At 35.4% G+C, this 23,765-nt stretch overlaps 2 protein-coding genes and 1 long non-coding RNA gene across 3 annotated transcripts; all 3 read left to right on the forward strand.

Moving 5' to 3' along the window:
* The first annotated feature begins 902 nt into the window (after nucleotides 1–902).
* Nucleotides 903–2,699, forward strand: LOC147551609 (Chaperone DnaJ-domain superfamily protein). The gene has a single exon (XM_086665732.1). It carries the CDS (start codon nucleotides 1,032–1,034, stop codon nucleotides 2,520–2,522), a length of 1,491 nt encoding a protein of 496 aa, XP_086521858.1. The 5' UTR covers nucleotides 903–1,031; the 3' UTR covers nucleotides 2,523–2,699.
* A 7,114-nt stretch (nucleotides 2,700–9,813) lies between these two features.
* LOC147551610 (putative F-box protein At1g32420) lies at nucleotides 9,814–11,421 on the forward strand. Its single transcript, XM_086669630.1, has one exon. It carries the CDS (start codon nucleotides 9,855–9,857, stop codon nucleotides 11,184–11,186), a length of 1,332 nt encoding a protein of 443 aa, XP_086525756.1. The 5' UTR covers nucleotides 9,814–9,854; the 3' UTR covers nucleotides 11,187–11,421.
* Nucleotides 11,422–13,312: 1,891 nt separating this feature from the next.
* Nucleotides 13,313–15,187, forward strand: LOC147551611 (uncharacterized). The gene is made up of 2 exons (XR_015237730.1): nucleotides 13,313–13,344; nucleotides 13,386–15,187. It is a non-coding gene; the product is annotated as an uncharacterized LOC147551611 (long non-coding RNA).
* The last annotated feature ends 8,578 nt before the right edge of the window (nucleotides 15,188–23,765 follow it).

Consider the following 23,765-nt stretch of genomic DNA (forward strand, 5'->3'; position numbering starts at 1 on the left):
TTTCAACCTTTTTGCAACCAGTTGTAATACTTTTGTAGGTTGTAACTCATATGCAAACAATTCCAAATTACCAAAATACTTGGGGAGTTAAAGACCAGGAAAAATTAAGTAATATTTTTTACCAAAACAAAAAATTAATAGAGATTTTCTTACCAACTTTTCCTATAATATTCATGTATTTTCTACTTAAATGAGCAATAATGAGTGCTTCCTTCTCCACGTAATGTACAATCGTAGTTAATTATAACTTTCTTTATCTCTTTTGTTTTGGGTCGTTGATTAGGACCAACAACGTTAATCAAAACACTAAACGACCAATATTGCTACGTTACAAAAAGGCTTTCATTCACGCAAATTTGATTAGTTTAGCACAGTTGGGAGAAGAAGAGAGAAAAACGTGAAGAATTTTTTTCCCTTTTTGTTTGGAGGGCGTCAGAAAATGTGACAGCCAACGACATCCGTCGGAATAAATGGCGAGGTAGAGAGAGATAATGTTTGTAATTTCTTGAAAATTAATTTTGTTTTGGTCTCCAAGGACATTTCTGTCAAAATTTGAATTTTTCTTAACTATTAGTGACCAAAACGAACACTTGTGGGACCAAAATAGTGAATTAGTCACAAATTAAGGACTAAAAAAAAATTAACCCAAAAAAGACAGAAGTACGGTCAATCTAACGGACTCAAAAACATCAACACCGCACGTGGTTACGGTACTTTCCCCTATGTTACATGAACTTGAGAACCCACTCTTAAAATGGGTGTACAAAACTGAATTCGATAATCAATAAGTACCTGAAGTAAAGACGAAAATACCCTCCAAATTATGGATTTCCTTACTATAAATTCATTGTCATTCAAGATATATTTCTCCCTAATTTCGTCCAACAAAACATTTCTCTCTCTCTCTTGTCGGATTTCTCACTCTAAACTCCTTTTTCTCTCTCTCTAATTCAACCAAGGTTATCAATCTGAAATATTTGAGAGGAACAGAGAGAGAGAGAGAGAGAGAGAGAGAGAGAGAGAGGGAGGAAATGGAAGGATCAACAAAGAAAGTAGAAGCTCAAAGATGGTTAGAAGTAGCAGAAAGGTTATTAATGGCACGTGATTTAATAGGAAGTAAGAAATTTGCTGTAAGAGCACAAGAATCAGATCCAATTCTTGATGGTGTTGATCAAATCTTAGCTGTTGCTGATGTTCTTTTATCTGCTGAAAAAAGAATCAATAATCATATGGACTGGTATGCTATCTTACAAATTGATCAGAATAGATCTGATGATTTTGAACTAATTAAACGTCAATTTAAGAAATTTGCTTTACTTTTACATCCTGATAAAAACAGATCTCCTTTTGCTGATAATGCTTTTAAACTTGTTTCTGATGCTTGGTCTGTTCTTTCAGATCCTTCTAAAAAATCTCTTTATGATAATGAACTCAATCTTTTCTTGAAATTTGATCCTGTTTCCTTAAATAACCACCCCCAATCCACACCACCACCACCACCACCACCTCATCAGCCGCAACAAGATACTCCGGTCAGGCGGAGTTCTAGAGAGAAAAGAAAACCTGGAAAAGGAACAGAAGAACAACAACCAATTACTCAACCGATTTCTCAACCTAGAAATGAGACTCAGTCTAGGGTTCCGACTAGGTCACAAACTCGGACTGCTACTAAAATGACTAGTTTTTGGACAACTTGTCCTTACTGTTATAATCTGTATGAGTATCCTAGGGTTTATGAAGATTGTTGTTTAAGATGTCAAAATTGTAGAAGAGCTTTTCATGCTGCTGTTATTCCGACTCCTCCACCGGTTGTTCCTGGTCAAGAAGCTTATTATTGTTGTTGGGCGTTTTTCCCATTAGGGTTTCAAGTTCCTAGTTTAGTTGCTGGTCAAAAAACTGGTTACCCAAATTGGACTCCTTTTTCAGCTATGAATCCTGTCAATTCTCAACCTCCTCCTCCTCCTCCTCCTTTTCAAAACCCTAATCTTGGATTTCCGGATAAAGATAATGGTGGTGGTGGTGGTGATGATCAGAATGAGAATGACAATGGTAATGATTCTGATGGGAGTTGGGATCAAACTGAAACTGGAAGTAGAAAGAAAGGAAAAAATGTTGAAACTTTGAGTAGAACTCCTGTGATTAAGAAGACGGCTAGGAAATCTGTAGCTCCGAGATCGACTAGGGTTACTAGTAATGAAACTTTTCAGCAAGATGGTTCTGGTTTGTTCAATAATCAGAATAATACTCAGAAACCGACAAAGAAGGCTGTGGTAAAAACACAAGCGAAACGACAAGGAAAATTCGCTAGTGAATCAGAGATAGTAGATTTGAATGAAGATGTTAGAGGTGATTATGATGATCCGAATTCGGTAAGTGGAGTTCAAGAAGCTACTACTGGAACTGAAGATCCTATTGCTGGAATTGGATTTTTCGAAGGACTTGATGAAATACTCGGGAATTTGGGAAACTTTCCGATACTTTCAGTTCCGGGGGATCAAAATAAGGCGGCGGGTAATGCTTAGACTTTTATTTCTCTCTGTTGTTCTTGTGTTTATTAGATGATAATTTAAGTTAGATCATCAACTTGAAATTTCTCTTTTAAGTTGCCTGTCTCTTTTTTTTTGTTACTGTGATGATGTACAAGTTGGAGAAATATAACCTTAAGTTAGTTTGCATGCTATCTATATTTTATCTTTGCAGATATCTTTTTTAGTTCAATTTCTGATTTTAAAGTTCATATATGTATTGATGTAACAAGATCATTGAGCTAGGAACCTTAAAACTCGTCGAACAACGACTCGGCAGCCTTTTTTTGTTTCCTTTTTATCATCCTTGATACTTGGTCCAAAAATAGTAGGGCTACAACAGGCGGGTGGCCGACTGATGTGGTCAGGCAAGCAACGTTTTTGTTATTTTCTATCATGTTTATTAGTTCTATGGTTCAATATGTATCTTGAATGTGGAATAGTGAGTGATCTATCTTGGTTGATTATGGATAATATCTTCCCATTTTTCTCAGTTATGTGATTTTCAGGTTTAGAGGATTTCCTTTTCCTAGTTAAGCACGTGCGCGCTCTTGAAAGGTAACTCATCAATGGCCATACCCTAATAACAGGATTTGCTCCTAAGATTGAAAATAGGAAGGGGAAGAAAGTTGTAGCTTTTAAGTTGTTTGATTCCAAAAGCAACAATTTGGCTTGGGTCGGTTATGACCTTGAGTCAGGTTTCCGATCATTGAGGGTACCTAACTCATCTATGCTATCAATAAAACTCGAAGTTGAGAGATCAAATTTGTGTATGGATAATCGAGTATTATGGTTAAAAGAACAACACCGTTCTTAATGGGCATCATGACCACGTGAAGATTTGGGTGAGGCGAATTGCTAACATAGTCTCCTGTTTTCCAAAAATGCGCTTCTCTACTGCCGAATTTTGAGGAATTCGTCATCCGTTTTCCCGAATTGCGCTTCTCTACTATGGAATTGCATGGGAGAATCGAACATTTTAAGAAAATGCCAAGAGCTCCAATTTTCCTTGGGCAGCTCCTTTATAACTTTCCTTGTGAGAGTTCCTTAACAAAATTTTATCGAGTTTAATAACCTTTGTTCAACCATGGCTCACCACATCCATTTCTTCTTTAAGTCTACTTGTTACTTGTTTGATTTCAATGAGTTGTATTGTTCATGGATCTGGCTATTTTTTAGATACACCAACTATTCAAGAGGTTCGCAAGCTGACATTGCCATCTCTAACCCGGATACGATACTTACCAAAGCCTGCGTTGTCTCCATTGCCTAAGGTGGACCTATGTCTTTACTAAATCACGTCCCTCCGTTACCTAATATGGACTTCACTTCTTTACCAAAACCCAATTAGTTGCCTCCATTGTTGGAAAATTGTTGTTGCTACTAGTTTGAAATGAAAAAAAATAAAAAGCGATGGTGTACACGAAACCTTAAAGCTCGATAAATCGATTCTTTTAGAAAGTAATTCGCTTCCTTCTAAGTCAAACTACGAGTATACAACGAGTATGAAATTATGTCTTCAGGATACGATGTACTCTTTACAACTGTTTTGGTTCAAAGTATGTACGCCTTGACCAAGATCGATAACACTCTGAAATTAACTGATAATGTAATAAAATCGACTAGGAATTCACCAACTAATTTGTAAACAAAATATCTGAAAAACCTTCACACTTGACCAAAAAATTCAAGAGACAAAGGAAGATAGAATTCATTGAGTCATTGGATGAGTTGATTGTCAATTGATTTATATTGAGTGAAAGGTGTTGGAGGCATCTCATACCATGGGATGCAAAGTATGCAACCGTTAACAATTTGAATGGGTACATCCCTTCAAGATTTCTCTTCTTTGACGAGATGAACAATTACCATCTTCCATCCAAAACATCCCTTCAACGTCTCATTAGATTGTTGAAAATCTCTAACATTCTTCCACCATTATCAAAATTGAAATCTATATAATAAAACAGGTGGATGGGTGCTGACTAGGACAAACCAAAAGATAAATCCAGCCGTCCGTTTCACATCAACATTAGTATAGACCGTTAGATCAAGCAAAATCGTTTATGTGGCACCCGGGCGCCTATAGCCTATGTTACTCCTTCCTCTCCTTTCTCCACGTTGATTTCATGTTTGCTCACAGACGCATCTTCTCGACGCATCTTCTCGACGCACTAGAAACATCTCCTCTCTCTCACTAAAAGCCCCTCAGAGATTATATTTCCTCCATCTCTTTTCTTCAGCCATTTTTGTTGGATCGACCAATTTAGGGTTTGTGTGTTTTTCTTTTGAGTAACAATTTAGGGGTTGTTAACGCAATCCATCGTCTGTCTTTTCTTCACCTATTTTATATTGGATCGACAAATTCAGGATTTGTTAAGGTATGTTAGATTTCGTCTTTTCGATTGTGCTCATCCAGGTTCACATTAATTTGAGATTCCATTAGTCGGGAAATTTTGCTCGATAGATTGGATGCTTCATTCGATTCCAATAAATTAAGGTATTTTCTTTCTTTTCACTTTTCACTTTTAACTTTAATTTGTTGTTCAGTTTAATCCACCTCAATTGAATTCTCTAAGTACTTATTTGGGTTATTTCACTAATAGCCCCTAATTTTGTGACCAGCTTCCTGCCTAGCCCCTAACTTTATCAAAAATTTCCAGATAACCCTTTTTTTCAGTTACCGTTATAACATCGTTAACCAGTCATCAACTCTCTCACCTACATCTCTTCTTTTCTCTCTGCCACCTCGTCTTCTTGCCACCTCATCGTCTTCTCCGGCGAAGGTCTCCTGCCAGCCAATTTTCCGCCCGACGACCTTCAAACATTAAAAAAATATATGATTAGGGTTGTTTCTATATTTATGTTATCTCTTTGTATTTTTCTAATTAATGTAATATTTTCCTATTCTGAATAAACAAGGAGATACTGAAAATGTATGATCAATTTGATCATAAACCAACTCAAACTTCAATGGACCCAATTATTAATTTACTGAAGAATATTAGTCGTGAACAAGCTCAACTAGAGTACATCCGTGTTATAGGTAGTCTAATGTGTGTCATGCGCAACACAATACCTGAAATAACCAGTGTTTATTTATATAGTACATAGTAATCCAATGAAATACTATGTACAATACTATGTACATAATAATCCAATGAAATACCTGAGTACATAGTACACAATGCGCTGGTAGTGTACTATGTTGATTTACAAGTAATCCAAGACTAAAGCATTGGAAAGCAGTTTCCAAAGTGTTTCGTTACCTGAAGGGAACCATGAATTATGGTTTACATTATAAAGGAGACCCAACTGTATTAGAAGGATATAGCGATGCTAGCTGGAATAGTATTTGAGACAAAGTCAAAATCTACCGTCGTATGAATTTTCACCTCAGGTGTACTACTGTGTCTTGGGGATCCAAAAACCATACCATGATTTTAGATTCAACTACGTTGTCGGAATTAATTGCATTAGCAGATGCAAGCAAGGAAGCGGAATGACATAGAATCTGCTAGAAGAAATTCCCATATGGAAGAAGTCATCTTCACTCGGTCATGATAAATTATGACAATCAGGATACACATTACAACGTTGCAAATAAGACCTACAATGGTAAGTCGAGACACGTGAGTCTCAGACATCAATTTGTGAGACAATTGTTCAAGAGAGGAGTAATTACAGTCGACTATGTAAAATAATTTTTTTTTAGAAAATCCATTAACTAAATGACTTCCTAAAGTATTAGTCTCGATTAAGAGTAAATAAATGGGACTCGGGGTCTGTGAATGAAGGTTGATCACCTTTAACAGAAACCCAATTTATACCTTGAAATAGATAGCCAAGTTCAACGGGTACCAACAAGTTAAAGCTTTCGCGATTATGAAATACTAACATTTTAAATTCTCCCATTTCTGAGCTAGTATTGGTTTTTTACTAGACAAATGATGGATGATAAATCCTTAATAAGTCCTAATTTTAAGTGGTGCCTCGCGGATACACCTTAGATGGACTTACCTAAATGAGTATGAAGATCAGAAGTTGTTACTTTTATCTATGTGTAACACGTGATGGATGGTGCAAAGATAATGAGTCCCAAAAGATCATACAGTAGTAAAATCTCATTGAGTGTCAATAATATCATTCAAGTGAAAGTAACACCTTTTGTCTTGTATGTTCTAATAAATGAAAGTTTGTAGTGTGATGATATATAGCTAATTTATGATTAGTGCGTACAACTCCCTTTTCTTTATGTCATAATCCAATTCATGCTTAAATATAAATTTGAAAGATTCTAAAGGCAGTCATAACCCAATTCATGCTTAAAAATAAATTTGAAAGATTCTAAATGCCTTTAGGAAAATTGCTTTAGGTGGCCACCCAAAAAAAAATTGATGTATTTATATACACAAGTAGTTCTTTCGACGTATAAGTTTAGTTTCATTTTGTTCTCGATAACTTAATGTATATAAGCATTGATTTATCTATGGAGCTCTTTATGTTGTGTTAAAAATTTACATGGTTAATCACTTTCTTATGAGATGAATGAAACTTTGTAAAGTTGGTTTATTAATAAATATTTATTTATTATAAAATATTTATTAATAAATATTTATTTTAATAACAAATATTTATTAAGAAGTTAGCAAAATGAAATTGATAACTTCATTTTGCTAACATAAAGAGCTCCATAGGTAAATGAAGTTAATCTCTAACTTCAATGCTTTTTAGGGTGGGAGCTAAGTAGGATGCAAATTGGCCATAGTAATGGTGATAATACTTTGTTTCATTTAGACTCTTTATTAATAAATTTTGATAATCCTGTTTGAATTTCTACTAGCGACTATTCAGCTATGTGTTGTGTTTGACATCTGAATTATGAATCCTGGTTTGTTATGATACTGGCGAGACTTTATACTCTTGTTTTGAATTATGATATTCCTGTTTGAATTTCTACTGGCGACTATTTTTTCTGTTTTGAATCATGTTTTGTTATGATACTGGCGAGACTGTGCTATTCATGTGTGTTTTCTGTTTTGCATCTAAATCTCTAAAATTGGACTGAGTGATATTCACAAAACACATTTTTTTTTGTTATCTATCGCTTAACAAAAAAAAACTTCATTTATTATGGAGCTCTTTATGTTAGCAAAATGAAGTTATCAATTTCAATTTGCTAAATTCTTAATAAATATTTGTTAATAAATATTTATTAATAAATATTTAATAAATATTTATTAATAAACCAACTTTACAAAGTTTCATTCATCTCATAAGAAATTGATTAACCATGTAAATTTTTAATACAATATAAAGAGCTCCATAGATAAATCAATGCTTTTATATACATTAAGTTATCGAGAACAAAATGAAACTAAACTTATACGTCGAAAGAACTACTTGTGTATATAAATACATCAAATTTTTCTTGGGTGGCCACCTAAAGGCATTTAGAATCTTTCAAATTTATATTTAAGCATGAATTGGATTATGACATAGAGAAAAGGGACTTGTACGCAATTATCATAAATTAGTTATCTATCATCACACTGTAAACTTTCATTTATTAGAACATACAAGACAAAAGGTGTTCCTTTCACTTTGAATGATATTAGGGTTTTTTGAACTTACCCCCTCATCACTAATTGGTAATTGAGTTTACCCCCCTCAATAATGAGTAATTGAGTTTACCCCCCTAGATTTGTTATTTTTGACAAAAACACAAAGGTTGTGTTTGGCGTACGTGAAATGAATGTGACTACCAAGAACAATTATCATTCAATATGATTCCTCGTAGTTGTTCCACTTCACTTTTGTTGTTTGATTTAGTCGGTAATAAAATTAGTAAAGATTGATTTTGATTGTAATTTGTGATTTTATCATCTCATGCCAAACATGCCCTTAGTAGTTTTGCTAGAAATACCAAATTCAAGGGGGTAAGCTCAATTACTAATTACTGAAGGGGGTAAACTCAATTACTAATTAGTTTTGAGGGGGTAAGTTCAAAAAACCCATGATATTATTGACACTCAATGAGATTTTACTATGATCTTTTGGGACTCATTATCTTTGCACCATCCATCACGTGTTACACATAGATAAAAGTAACAACTTCTAATCTCAATACTCATTTAGGTAAGTCCATTTGAGGTGTTTCCGCAAGGCACCACTTAAAATTAGGACTTATTAAGGATTTATCATCCATCATTTGTCTTGTAAAAAACCAATACTAGCTCAAAATGGGAGAATTTAAAATGTTAGCATTTCATAATCGTGAAAGTTTAACTTGTTGGTACCTGTTGAACTTTGCCTATCTATTTAAAGACATAAATTGGGTCTGTTAAAGGCGATCAACCTTCTTCATTCACAGACCCCAGTCCCATTTATTTACTCTTAACCGAGACTACTACTTTAGGAAGTCATTTAGTTAATGGATCTGCTAAATTTTTTCGATTTTACCTAGTCGACTGTAATTACTCCTCTCTTGAACAATTGTCTCACAAATTGATGTCTGAGACTCACGTGTCTCGACTTACCATTGTAGGTCTTATTTGCAACGTTGTAATGTGTATCCTGATTGTCACAATTTATCATAACCGAGTTAAGATGACTTCTTCCATTAGGGAACTTCTTCTAGCAGATTTTATGTCATTCCGCTTCATTGCTTGCATCTGCTAATGCAATTAATTCCGACAACGTAGTTGAATCTAAAATTATGGTATGGTTTTTGGATCCCCAAGACACAGTAGTACACCTAAGGTGAAAATTCATACGACGGTAGATTTTGACTCTGTCTCAAATGCTATTCCAGCTAGCATCACTATATCCTTCTAATATAGTTGGGTCTCCTTTATAATGTAAACCATGATTCATGGTTCCTTTCAGGTAACTAAACACTTCGGAAACTGCTTTCCAATGCTTTAGTCTTGGATTACTTGTAAATCAACATAGTACACTACCAGCGTAGGTTATTTCAGGTATTGTGTAGCGCATGACACACATGAGAGAGAGAGGGAGATATCGTGAGAGAATTTGAGAGAGAGACATTGTGATTGAGAGATAGATTGTGTGATCGTGAGAGAGAGAGACCGTGAGAGAGAAAGAGTTGACGATGAAGAAGAAACATTTTATTTCCCCGTAAAATTTGTTTCCCCATATAATCTTCTAAATTTCCCATCTTTCCTTAAAAAACTTTCACCCCCGTTAATATTTTTATTTCCCAAATTAGCGGCCTTAACTAAAACGGGATTATAAAATCGGTCTAACCTCAAGGAAGAGAGAAGAAAGACATTACAGAGAGAAGGAAACAAGCTCGTTTAAACTACAATGAGAAACCCTAATCAAGGTTCTGCCACCACCACTAGCACTAAAACTGATGTTTCAACCCTTCATGGAGTTTATTTCATTAATGAAATAATGATGGACATATTGAGTAGACTTCCTGCAAAGTCACTTATGCGGCTCAAGTCTGTAAGTAAGAGTTGGTTGTCTCTGATTCAAAATCACAAACAATTTTTCTCTTTACACAGTTGTCGATCAAAATCAAATATAAAGTTCCTCATTCGTTTTTTGTGTGAACATCAAGAAACTAGTTTCCTCACATTAGATTTGTTCAACCAGACTATTGAATCTGTGAGAAAAATTCCCCCTACATTAGAGAAAAAGTACATGCTCAAACCCGTTAATGGTCTATTATGTTTCGTTGATTATTCGTCCAGTTCTGTTCTTATTTACAATCTTTCCACCAAAGAAGAAACACCTTGGATTACATCAAATGTTAAGAAAACTTATACTAGTCCTATTCGTGATCCTCCAATATGTGGATTTGGTTTTGATCCTGTTACTCAAGAACATAAAGTAATATTCATATGGCGGATAGATTATGACAAATTTAATAAATGGGAATTATGTGAGGTATTGACAGTCGGTGAAAATACGTGGAGAATGATTCACTGCCAAGTATTACCGGTTAAAGATTTTGGCAGTAGAGATTCAGTTTACTCAAATGGTTCTTTATATTGGTTGACACATGAATCTGGGGATGATCCACGAGTGGACACGATATTAGAATTTGATGTTGGAAACGAGAAATTTAGATCAATAGAACACCAATATGGTATAAGGTTTAAGGGGCGTAGTAGCGACAATTACGTTTTTATAGTACAAGTTGATGGAAAGTTAGCAATAATGGAGAGAATGCTGGTTAATGATGATGAAAAGAAAGTGACAAAGATTAAGGTGTGGACTTTTATTGAGGATGAGAAGAGTAGTGAGTGGATTTGGGAAATAATCGAATTCCCTTTTTATATGGGAGACCATGATTGTTATTATATTGAATCAATTCCTGGAACAGATTTGTTTATGATAACAAGTATAACTAACACGAGTGGATCTCCCTATATTTATTTTTATGACATGAAGGAGAAGAAGTTTAGCGAATATGGTAGTTTGACTTGGCCACAAGAAAAATTAAGCATGAATTTCAAGTGTCTTTATACGTGCAATGTATCAGTTATTGAAGAGAGCATTTATCCTGTTCGAGAACAACTAGTGTCACCACCACCATTGGTTGACATTGGAAAATGGTCCAACAATAGGATAGTTCGTGCTAGTCTTTTTCTTGGTTTGTTATCGGCTCTTTATATTTTTAAGAAGTAAGGGAGTTTTGTTATAGTTGAGTCTACTCAGCTAAAATCGAGCCTCGTGAAGATTTCAACTTGAAATTTCTCTCTGTTTTTGTCTAGTTGAAGGCGGCAGGTAATGCTTAGAATTAGATTTCTATCTGCTATTCGTGTGTTTATTTGATGATAATTTAAGTTGAAATTTCACTTTTGAGTTGCTGTCTCTTTTGTTAAACAGTGATAATGTACAAGTTTTAGAAATATAATATTAATCCAGGTATCTCTTTTAATTCAATTTCGGATTTTAAAATTCATATATTTATAGATGCTAGGAACCTTAGAACTCGTCGAGCAATGACTCTGCAGCCATTTTATTTCCTGTTTATCAGCCGTGATACTCGGTCCGAGAAAGTAGGGCTACCTAAGTGAGATACCGCAAGGTGATCATTGAGGGTACGTAGCTCTCGTCTATGCCATCAATAGGTGATCATTGAGGGTATGTAGCTCATCTATGCCATCAATAAAACTCGGAGTTGAGAAATCAATTCGTGCATTGAGAAAGAAATCTGATAATCGATTCAAGACCAACTGACTAAGAGTCCTCTCACGGGTAGAAGAAAACACCCTCTTAATGGGAATTCACGTCCGCATGATGATTTGGGTGAGGCAAAATGCTAACATGGCCTTCCGTTTTCCCAAAAGGCGATTCTCTATTGCCTGAATTTTGTGGAGTTGCATGCGAGAATGGGTCTGTTTCAAGAAAGTGTGAGGTTTTCCTTTATAACTTCCCTTAGCAAAATGCGAGGGGCTCCTTTATAACTTTCCTTGTGAGAGTTGCGTAACAAATTTTGTCGAGTTTAACCTTTAGTAGTTAAACGAACATGAATTACCAAATCAAACTCATTGATCATAGCTAGGGCTTGATAAGGAAACATGACAACCCACTACAACTCTCATGCTTTCTTTGATAGTCATATAAGAAGGAACAAGGACCCAAGGGTTTGTATTATATTTCATCTATCACAGGCCTATTCCTCTCAACCTTTAGAAGACCTCTAGTAGTTAAACCAACATGAATTACCAAATCAAACTCATTGATCATAGCTAGGGCTTGATAAGGAAACATGACAACCCACTACAACTCTCATGCTTTCTTTGATAGTCATATAAGAAGGAACAAGGACCCAAGGGTTTGTATTATATTTCATCTATCACAGGCCTATTCCTCTCAACCTTTAGAAGACCTCTATCCCATCTTAATACCCATCCGACCATAAAAAACCCACTTACCCAAACTCATTTCATGAATTAACACCTTGCATCTTCAATCTTCATTAATTAAACTCATTCTAACACTAAGACAGTGATCATAATCTTCCATACTTGTTCAACCATTGCTCTTCACCACATCCATTTCGATCTTTAAGTCTACTTGTTACTTGTTTGGTTTCATTGAGTTGTATTGTTCATGGATCTGGTTATTTTTTAGATACACCAACTATCAATGAGATTTGCAAGCTTAGATTGCCATCTCTACCCTGAATACAATCCTTACCAAAGGCCGATTTGCCTAAGTTGGACCTCCCGTTATTGAATCCGCGGTGCCTCCATTACCTAATATGGTCATCCCTTTTTTGCCGCAACCTAAGTTGCCTCCAATGGGTAAGATGGTGACTTCCGTATCTATGAAGCCCGATTTTCATTGACTAAGTTCGACACTCCTTCCCAACTCAAGCTTGAGTTGCCGCCATTGCCTAAGACCGTGTTGCCTTCTCGTCTAAAACCCAAGTTGCAGAAGCTTGGTGTCTCAAGTTTCCCCGTCTCGGCTGAAACCCAAGTTGCAGAAGCTTGATGTCTTAAGTTTCCCAAAGCCTGAAGTACCAAGACTACCTAAGACAGCTACTGACCTTGCAAACTAGAAACTTCAACCCTTGTCAAAGTTTGAAGTGCCCAAACTACCATAATTGTCTCATCTGCCTGAGATCCTCAATGAGCATATCCACAAACCAGAACTACCACAAGTGCCAAAATTGGACTTAAAATTGATGAATACTTGTACTGCAGATATATGGACTGGCCACCTGACACGGATTAGGGAGGTGCTCGGCCCAATCCTTTGCTAATCTAGGATTAACAGAAGTTAGTTATTATATCAAGATCAGACCCTTGTTAATATCATGTATATGTTTACCCTAGTTTTGATTTTATATACTTGCAAATTCATTGTTTAAATTAGTGAGAAAACATTATCTTCTTTATCTCTCTTTTCTCTCCATAGCTCCCGGCTTCACCCTCTTTCTCTATCTCTCCTTCACTTGATCATTCAACTATATAGGATCCATTTATCATTGATAGCCAGGTGGAACATACAAGGAAAGAGTCACGTATCGTGATTGTATCTTTGTTAGTAGCGGCTCTAATTGGAGACACAGGTTTCTGACGTTATCAGGTCTTCCGCGTACCTATCATTCTTTTAGGCAGGGGTCAGAGCAGGGCTCGGGACAAATCAATCTTGGATCCACCTCTCTACTTGCCTCTATCTATGGTATAACATAGCTCAAGCAGCTAAGTAGACTCGTGCAGACGTCCCTACAATTTCTCTTCTTTGAGTAGCGCTCCGAGGACAGAGTTTATTCTGGTCGATCTCTTCCCAGCTACATCCAAGGCTAATTCTATGTGCCGTATACGAAGCTGACTAGTGCAACTTAGGTCGATTCATTGTACAGTTAACTATTAATTTCCAAAGACTTAAACTAAGTATCATACACCAAAATGCTTCATATAATGCCGGCCATAAGTCTGATCTAAGATTTAGATTTTTTTTTCTTTTTTGAAGTTAAACACTAAGCCCGGCCGGCATTCTTCTTCAAAATCCTGTGTTGCCAACAATTCTATGTTATTAATTTTCCAAGTGACAGATGGGAAATTGAAAAAAACAGCTGATAACCTAATCTCATAGTCACAAATTCTAATATATAATAGTTTTAATTGATATTCTACTGATAAATTTTTGTATCCCTCTATAGCATCTCATCTAAATACCAATTCGTTATTAATACGATCTTCAATATATATAGCTGACTCATTTTACTTCATTCTGACTGCAATTAACTTTCTTCTTCTTCAGTCTTCATTAAAACTCAAAACTAGTACATAGTCATCATCATATATTCTTTCAAGCTTATTCAACCATGGCTTTTCAGCACAACCTAGCTTCCCTTTTTCCTCTATGTCTCCTTATTACTTGTTTGATTTTAATGAGTTGTAGTGTTCATGGATCCCGCTATCTTTTAGATACACCGTTTGTTCGAAATGGCATTCCAACACTGATGAAACTAAAGAAACCAGATATTAAATACACAGCAGGACTGGGAAAACTTCCGGGGGCAGGACTGGGAAAACTTCCGGGGGCAGGACCGGGAAAACTGCCAGGAATCGGAATGTTGTTGAAAGCAGGACAACAAGCCGTTGCAAAAATGCCAGGAGAAGGAACTGGAATGTTGAAAGCAGGAATACCGAACCTGATGGCACTAAAGGGTCCACGAACTGCATTCATACAACGATTTCCAAAAGCAGCAGGACCCGGAAAACTGACAGAAGCAGGCCTGCAAAAACTGACGAGAGCAGAACGGCAAACGCTGCGAGGAATTGGAATGTCGGAAGTAGGACAACAAGCAGGACTTCCAAAGCTGCCAGCAGCAGGACTTCCAAATCTGCCAGGTTCCGGAGCTCATATTCCTTGAGGAGCCTTCATCTTCCTCCTCCCTCTTCTCCTTTTTCAATTAGCCCTTGGACACGCGTGTTGAACTACTTTTATTAGAGAAGTTGTTGCTTTTGGCTTTCTTCACTTGGGTGCTTAATCTGTATGGTGGATTTTTATTTGTTATAGATAGGATGGTGTTCATGTTTGAGGTTAAACCAAATTAAATTGAAATCATCATGATAACGGTGGTAGATGATAAAGAAAGAGTTTGATATTATTATTGTAATAGTAGTTGTTGGGTTAGGGCGTATCGTAATGCTATTAACTTAATTTCAGATTTCTAACATCTAACACTAGGTACTTAGGATCACATACACAACTATGAAACTATGAATTAACTTAGAGGTTGAAGAAACATATACCTTTGAACGCTTCCTTATTATGTTACTAAGACAAGAACCCCCAGAACCCCCCCCCCCCCCCCCCCCAAATCGCTCTTTTAGATAAGATATCCGATAGCTCCAATTGATGAAGTCGAAAAGTGATTTTCTCAGCTATCTTCCTGATGAACAAGATCAATGGACAGATAATGAATTCTCCCCAAATCCTTAATGAAATTCAGGTAGGATAGAGCCTGCAAAAAACAAAGACACTCGGACGCTCAAGTCAAGGAGACCTTTTTTGCAGTTCAAAGAAAGAATTCAAAGTCTGAGTTAGAATGTGATGATTTCAAAAAGTGATACTCTCGGTTATCTTCTTGATGATTGAATCAATGGTCAGATAATGAAAGCCTGTCAAGTGATTTATGAAACAGAGCCTGCAAAAAACAAAGAAGACACTCAGACGCTCAAGTCCCGTGAGGTGTTTCTGTAAGTTAAAGAAATGAATTCGAAGTCTAAGTTTAGAATTGGGCCTCTCTCCTTTATTAGGCAGATAACATGTGATGATTGTGTATCTTCTGACACTGACAGATCTTCTGACATTTAAAGCTTGGTGTATAACAAGTGGATCGTTGGCTCTTTCTAGCCTTCCAGATCACTTTATTTTGTTCGGGTTGTTTAGAGCTCGAAGGGACCGAGCTCTTCCAATTTGATCTCTCTCCTCCACATATCTGACTAGATCAGGGTTAAGGGCAAGTAAACCTTATCTTGGATCCACCTTTCCGTGCATTGAGGGACTACGAGGCTCAATGTGCCTGGTTGATTGACACAAATGTCCTTTCTGTTTGATTATGGATGAAGTGTTGATTTGTTTTGCTTACAGATGAAAAAGTTGAATATATAGTTCATCATTCATTGTTTCGATCATTGATGACAAGATATTCGCGTTTTCTACTTTGATTTGTTTTCATTATTGTTTTTTCTTTTCCATTATGTATGGATAGTTGGTTTGTTAGATCATGGATGAAGATTTTTATTTGTTTTCATTGTCTATCAACATTGGGTGATGAGGAAGAAGAAGAAGCTTCGCCAGATTTAAAAAATAAACTTTCAATTTTTTTCCAAATTTGCAAATCTGGACACCCTTTGCAAGATCTGCAAAGCGAGGTTGCAGTCGGATGCCGAGTTTGCAAGATCAATTGACCTAGTTTGCATTCTGCAAACTGAGTTTGCAAGATCTGAAAATTTAGCTTGCATTCTACAAACTGAGTTTGCAACATCTGCAAATTTAGTTTGTGATATGCAAACCGAGTTAGCCACATTTGCAACGCAGTATGAATCTTCAAACCAAGTTTCCAAGATTTGCAAACCAAGTTTCCAAGATTTGCAAACCCAGTTTGCAAAATTGACAACTCAGTTTGTATTTGCAAACCTCGTTTGTTAAAAACAGAAATAAAAACGTCATTTTTTTCTGAGATTTAAAAAAATAAAAGTGCAATGAATGTGGATCTTGTTAAAATGAAAATTCCTTTTCAAATATGTATGGTTTTTTTCGAAAGTGACATCTAACGAAACTTATATGTATTTAAAGTTTAAAGAAAAACTAAGGAACTATTTACACTAAGAGGTAATTTAGTCTTTATAATTATTTTGACGTGAATAATAATTATGAAATGTATGTTGATTTTTTACTTATTTTGACTCCAATAGCTAAAACATCCTTACATTTCTGACTACTCTTTTTAGACACTTGTCGGAACTAATCTTTTGTGACTCCTTGTAATTAAGGCTTCCAAAATATTATTCCTAACGGCACTTGCTACAACTATTTTCTTTCTTTTCGAGTCCCGAATACTGTTGGCTCACTTTTCTTATGATTTTACTTATTTGTCACATTAGTTAATCATCGGTACAAATTGGTTTTTTGTGTAGCCTCTTTTATGTATATTTCATGAATTGGTCTGGTAATCTAATTGAATTCATTAAAGGTTGCATGTTTACTGCATCAGTATATAACAACTTCTGGTCTTCCCTTTGCAGGCATAATTTGTCTATGTGTTAAAAATCAATTATCTCTAAGTAGTTTGAAGTAAGCATGATAACATAGTTTAATTCTTCTCCAACACTCTTTGACACATCTCACCTATCAAAGGCCTAAATCCTAACTACCCATCTTTCCTATATCATTTGTCTTCCAAATCTCCCCATATTAAAACTCATTCCTGCAAACCAATATCTCATTCATTCACAAACAACTACTTCCTTCCATCTCCACACCTGAACTTAGTACCTAGGTATTCATTCAGCCATGGCCACTTACAATCCAAAACTATCTTCTATATTCGAATTGCTATTCGTCTGGGCTTTATTTCTCATGAGTATCAATATGACAAGTTCATTGGTTCATGGAGATCCCAATCTCTCAGAACTAACTACTCCAACAGTTTCAGTTCTTAGGACTAAATTACACAAACCAGCTGAACTTAAACACCTACGTCCCGAGATCCCAAACTTTCCAAAACCTAGAAAGTCATTGTTACATAAGATCAAAGTGCCTTCTTTTCGAAAGCCCGAGTTAAAACCATTGCCTGAAATTGAGGTTCCTTCTAAACCAAAGGGTGAGCTATCGCCATCACCTAAGATCGAAAACCCTCCTCCACCAAAGCCGGAGCCAAAGGACGAAGAAAAACCTGTTCCATCTAAGCCTGATCATGAGTTGCCACCATCGCCTACTAATATACATTTCTTACCCAAGCCTGATTGGCCGAAGATCGGTGTTCCTGCTTGGCGAAAACCGGAATGGCCAAAGTTTAGGATTCCAACTTTGTCAAAGCCTAAACTGCCATTGTTGCCAAAATGGCATCCTATTCCTAAGAACTTCATTTCTAAGCCATTTCCCGAACTTCCCAAGGGTTTCCCATCTCCTCCTATCTCTCCTCCTGACTCAACTAAAGCTTAAACAAGAGTTCTCTAGAGATGTTTGGTTTGGTGGTTTCATTTACTTCCTAAAGTTGTTTTAGTTGTCTGATTTTCTTTACTGCATGGGTTTATTGATTGCTATAGGGTTATGGTGTTTATGCTTCTTATATAATTATCTAAATTGTTTACTATTTATACTTAGTATATGTTGCTCGTATTGCCTTTTGGCTATATTGGAAATATATTTGCATTTCTTTATCTTGAATTGCTCAGTGGTTTCCATATATATATATATATATATATATATATATATATATATATATATATATATACTTAGGTTGAATTTTAATTGGTACTTGATACATATTAAAATTAGTAATGATCCATGTTAATCAAGATACTGCTAACTTTTTTTTCTTCCAAGAAATATAGGAAAAAAAAAACCATTTTATAAAAAAAGCTCCACCTTTTTACTAATTATATTCATCCTTCAATTTTGGTCCCTCTCCAAGGTCTCCGATGATGTGACGACATATAACTGGAGTATATGTTCTCTCCAATTGCTCCACACTCAAGTGATATGTCGTTGCATGCCCACATCAGCGGAGGGCTGGGGGAGGGACCCAAATGAGGGATGAATAGAATTTCTCATTCTAAAAACACATTACTGTCATTTAGCGGCAGAATTTGGTTGTAAGAAAACAAAATGTTTTGAAGAAAATACAAAAAAAGGAAGTGCTAGTTTGAGCCTTTGAGGATTATAACAACCATGCATACCCCAAGAAATAGGATATGTATAAGATAATTACAAAAACTAGAATATACAAGATACTTACCAGTGGAAACACCGAGAGAGTGATAACCAAAAGAGTGAAGTTATTTTTGTTGTATTTTCAATTGTTATGTATAAATAAAATCATGCAAGACACATGAATATATTCTCAATCATCTATTTGATAAATAAATGAGATGAAAGAAAGGTCACTGTTTTGGGGAAGCAGAAAAGTTTCCGGAGAAGACGGTGGAAAACAAAAAACAATTAAACCAAACACACCTTTAGTGTCGCCAGTCGGATGTTGCCGGCGACTTCATCATCTTCTCTCTCCTGTTTCTCTCCCTTCTCTTTCCTTCTCTTCTCCCTCTCTTCTCTCTCTTCTCTTGTTCTCTCTTTCTTCTCAATGTCTCCGGCAAAGGGGAGGAGCCCCTTCGCCGGAGATGGAGAGGAGAACAAAAAACAAATTTGTCACTGGAAATGGTGGACTTCACCGCAGATGGTGGAAGTTGCCGGAGATGGTGGTGGTAGGTGAAAGGAAAAAGAATCTAAAAAAGTACAAGGAGTTGGTTGTTTGGGGTAAAAAAAAGTTTCCACCCAAAACTTCACGCCCCGGAAAATTTCTTTATTTCCCGAATCCATTGCTAAAAAATTTGGTAAACCTTGAGATATCCCCTAAAATTTGGACAAATCTTGTAAACCGTGAGAATTACCCAATTTCTGATTTCTCCAAAGATGGGTGTTGGAAAATCACGGTGTTTCTTTGTTTTAGGGATTTATGTCTTAAATAAATGGAAATTGCCTAAGTAGTTATTGGCTGAGCTTAGTAATTATTAAAGAGCTCTTCATTCTTTAGTAATAAGTAACTTTCAAGGGCTCTACACATTGTACATTAATAAATCATATGCCAGCCTCCCACACTTCTAATATATCATGGTTCATGCGTATGATGAGGTAGAAAAGTGGGTTTTTCAGTTATCTTCCTTATAATCGAGATCTACGGTCTGATGTTCAAGTCTTCTCAAGTACTTGACGAAATTTAGGCAAGACAAAGTATATGATGATTTCAGCGAGACTAAGCCTACAAAAAACAAAGAAAACACTACGACGCTCGAGTCAATGAGTTATTTTGCAGTTTAAGAAAGAATTCAATATAATCTCTATCCCTTTTAGAGCAAACAAGATATGCTTATATCGGTTTGGATGAGTTGAGGCAATGCACGGCTAAGATGATGTGGTAGTAAGGCACTGGTCTTGATGATAGACATATAAGCATGGTTGTCTGGAGGATAATATCTTATGAGTGCATATCTTCTAACACTAGAAAATCCTTTGGCACATAACCACTCGTGTATGAATAGTGGACTTACATCTGGTTTTGGCCTTCCACATGAGAAGAATACCAAGTTGCTCCGTTATATGGCATGTTTGAGTCCATCTAGAGGTTTTGTCTTTTTCGACATAAGTTGATGTGTCTTGTTGAATGTTATCCGTCAGACTTTAGTAGTCTTGAAACTATGCTGCTTAGTTCTCAGTTTGATCATTACATTTACGATATGAGGCAGAATGATGGTTTCTCAAATTTAGATGGTTCTGGAGCTCTTGATGTAACATTGGTGGAAACTAAGAGAGACAAAACACATCACTTAGTTTATTTGCTTATCACCTTAGCATTAACTTTGTGGTTGCAACTGCCTCTGTCGAATGAGCTTTTTTCAACTATGAAGCTAGTCAAGATACGCTTAAGAAACAAGGTGAGTTATTCATGGTTGAATGATGGTTTAGTAGTTTTTATTGGAAAGAAGTTTTTACTGAAATTTACAATGAGTCGATTGTACGAACATTTCAAAACATGAACTCTCGTAGAGGTTATATAAATTCGCACTACCTAAGTGGAAATCCTAGATCCGTCCCTAGAAAGTGGTATATAGAATTTTGACTTAAGGTCTTAAAATCTAGAACACATTTTCTTTTCTTGCATTTGGTACCTCCTTGAATGTGTCTAGATTCTTTACTTGAATGGTTATGTCAAGTATGAAGTTCAAGGAACACTCTCCATATAATATTAAGACCAAATCAAGAAGATCATTTGTAAAGGCACTTTTGTTGAGATATAATTAAGGTTTGAATATTGCTATTTCCAAATTAAATGGAGGTTATATGATTTCTAAATGGGCGGTAATTATAAGGCCCAAAATGGGAAAGTTAAAGAGAATCAGGCCCAATACTAAATAATAATGAGGAAAAACCCCAGTAGGTAAAAATACAATTTTACCCTCCAAAATAAAAATTTCCGCCTAAATCAACGTCAAAAACAATTTTGAACATTTCTAAACAATTCTTGGTTTGCTCTCAACAATTTTGTAAATTTCTGACCAAATCTTAGTTTGTCTCAACAATTTGTTAATTTCTGAACAAATTCTTTTTGCTTAGACATTGTTTTGCCAAAATATTTCGCATTTTTTTCTTTTGCATTTCACATAGACAAACTGACACAAACATTTTGGCTACAACATTTTTCGATTTGTCTTGTGAAAAAATAAATGGTTTCCGCATTTTTTGTTTTGCTTTCGACATAAATATTAAGACTAAAACATTTTTTATTTGTCCTTTACAAAAATTAAAATGTTATGCATATTATCTTTTGTATTTAACAAATCCGTTAACGAACAAATAATATTTTGACTAATACATTATATATGTTGTTAAGAACATAATTTATATGACGCCAACATTTTATAATAAGTCGGGACATTATTATAGATATTGTCAACATTTTATAACAACACAATGATATATGTTGTCAACATATAAGGTAAATATGAAATTTTGAAAAAAATATGTTGTCTTGTTAACAACATAATTACATATGTTGTCAACATTTTGAAAAATGTTCAAAAAATAGGTTTTTTTGACATTATTATTGTTGAGTGGGTTTTTTTCCTATTAGAGTCGAGATTGTTGGGTTTTTCACTCATTTTTTCTTTCTAAATCACTCGTACCCAATTCTTAGACAAGCTCATTCTTCAAGTGACCCAATTTTTCTATCAATTTTTTCTAGTAACAATACAATGTATAGACAATTTTAGTAAAATAGAAGTAAAAAATATCACTATAAAACAACCACTTTTAGAAACAATCTTGATGAGGAGCAAAAATAACTATTGATTCAATTGTAGTCTATTTGATATTTAATTTCATAGTGAAAGATGAGAAGTTGAACATTAACAATAAAAAGTGAACTATATATCAGCCCTCTTTGTCACATCTGTGCCATTCCCATATATACCCCTAATTTTAACTACTCATCTTTCCCAAGATTTACTTACGTGTATATATATATAGCCATGAGTGCCCATTCAATCTCAAGCAACTTACATTCTTTTAACTCATTCTAATACTAAACCCTAAATCCTAAACCATAAACCGTAAACCGTAGCCATGGCTGCTCACCACCACTACGGCCTATCTTCCCTCTACTTAGTGTTGTTAATCAGTAGTATTTTCATTGTTACTAGTGTTTTCCGAGACGGGCAGATGGTAGCTCATGCAGCTCGTAATCTTATCGAGACTCATCCAAAAGTTCCTCCACCCGAGACGCCTAAGATTGAGACCAAGTCTCTATGGAGGTTCCCAGGACCATTTCCTACAATAATCAGGATACCATGTATGCCAAGGCTTGAATTCCCAATTCCATTTCCTAGGACAAATTTTCCACCACTTCCTAAGACCTTAATCCCTTTTATTCCAAAGCCTGAGAATATTGGAAAGCCTCAAAGTGGAGGGTTTGAAGCTGATGGGCCTCCTAATCAGGCTGAAGTGCCTCAGCTCTCCCCAACTTTGCCCATGAATGAACTTCCACACATACCAGCAAGCAACCAGACTACTACTGATCTTCCACAAACCACTTTGCCTACCAGCCCTAAGAGCTTCAACTCTCTTCCCTCCCCACTCAACTAGCCATTCAACATAAGTTTTATAAATCAGTGGCGCCGGAGTCAGAATTTCACTTCAATGTCTGATTTGATCCATTGAATAATGTCTTTTTTGGGCTACTTTATGTGTTTGCTACTCTCATTAAATGACATTACGACAGTAGGCTTAGTTTTTAAGTGTAATCGACTTAATTTAATTTTTTGTTCTAATAATTGAAGATATGTAGAGTCTATATCAAGATGATGATCTAATAAGAATTGAAAGTTAATTAAGAAAATTTTCTTCTTATATTATTCATAATAAAGTTATATTGACAATTAATCCTCTCATACTCATGTTCCACGGCGACGTAGTACAAATTTTGATCGGGAGCTACTTTTCTGCAAAGGGTGGATAGGGTGAGAATAATATTATCGAAACTATCATTCATTCTATCATGAAGGCGCCACAGACAAATGATACTATATAATTCTTTTTTAAATTAATATTTGTATAGTAAAATAATAGAAAAAATGGTCTTAAATCTACTTTGTGCCACAAAATGGACAATTAGTTCTGACTCCCCCACAGAAAACAAATAGTCCAATTTTTCTTTTATTAATATTAGTTTTAGGAGAAATTATGGAGGAAAAAATATAATTGACCGAAGGTGTAAAATTGACTTTTTCTAATCAAAATACCTCTCCACTGTAAACTCTTGTGACCTCTCATAATGTACTATGATTGTTTATAATTATTACGAACGGTCATCATGCATTATGAAAAAAATTTATTTTGTTCTTCAATATAATATCATTTTTCTTCCTACATTATTTTTTGTTTCTCATCGTAATGCCTTATGAACATAAATAGTAAGTTAATTATAAACAAGCACAACACACTATAGTTGTTCATAAGATGTTATGA

Source organism: Eschscholzia californica, unplaced genomic scaffold (genome assembly GCF_041429995.1).
Source record: "Eschscholzia californica isolate CP2 unplaced genomic scaffold, dmEscCali1.0.p SCAF_3, whole genome shotgun sequence".
Classification (NCBI taxonomy): domain Eukaryota; kingdom Viridiplantae; phylum Streptophyta; class Magnoliopsida; order Ranunculales; family Papaveraceae; genus Eschscholzia; species Eschscholzia californica.

Bases quoted from the DNA above. Each gene is read 5' to 3' on its own strand.
- LOC147551609 (XM_086665732.1), top strand. From the start codon at position 1,032: ATGGAAGGATCAACAAAGAAAGTAGAAGCTCAAAGATGGTTAGAAGTA.
- LOC147551610 (XM_086669630.1), top strand. From the start codon at position 9,855: ATGAGAAACCCTAATCAAGGTTCTGCCACCACCACTAGCACTAAAACT.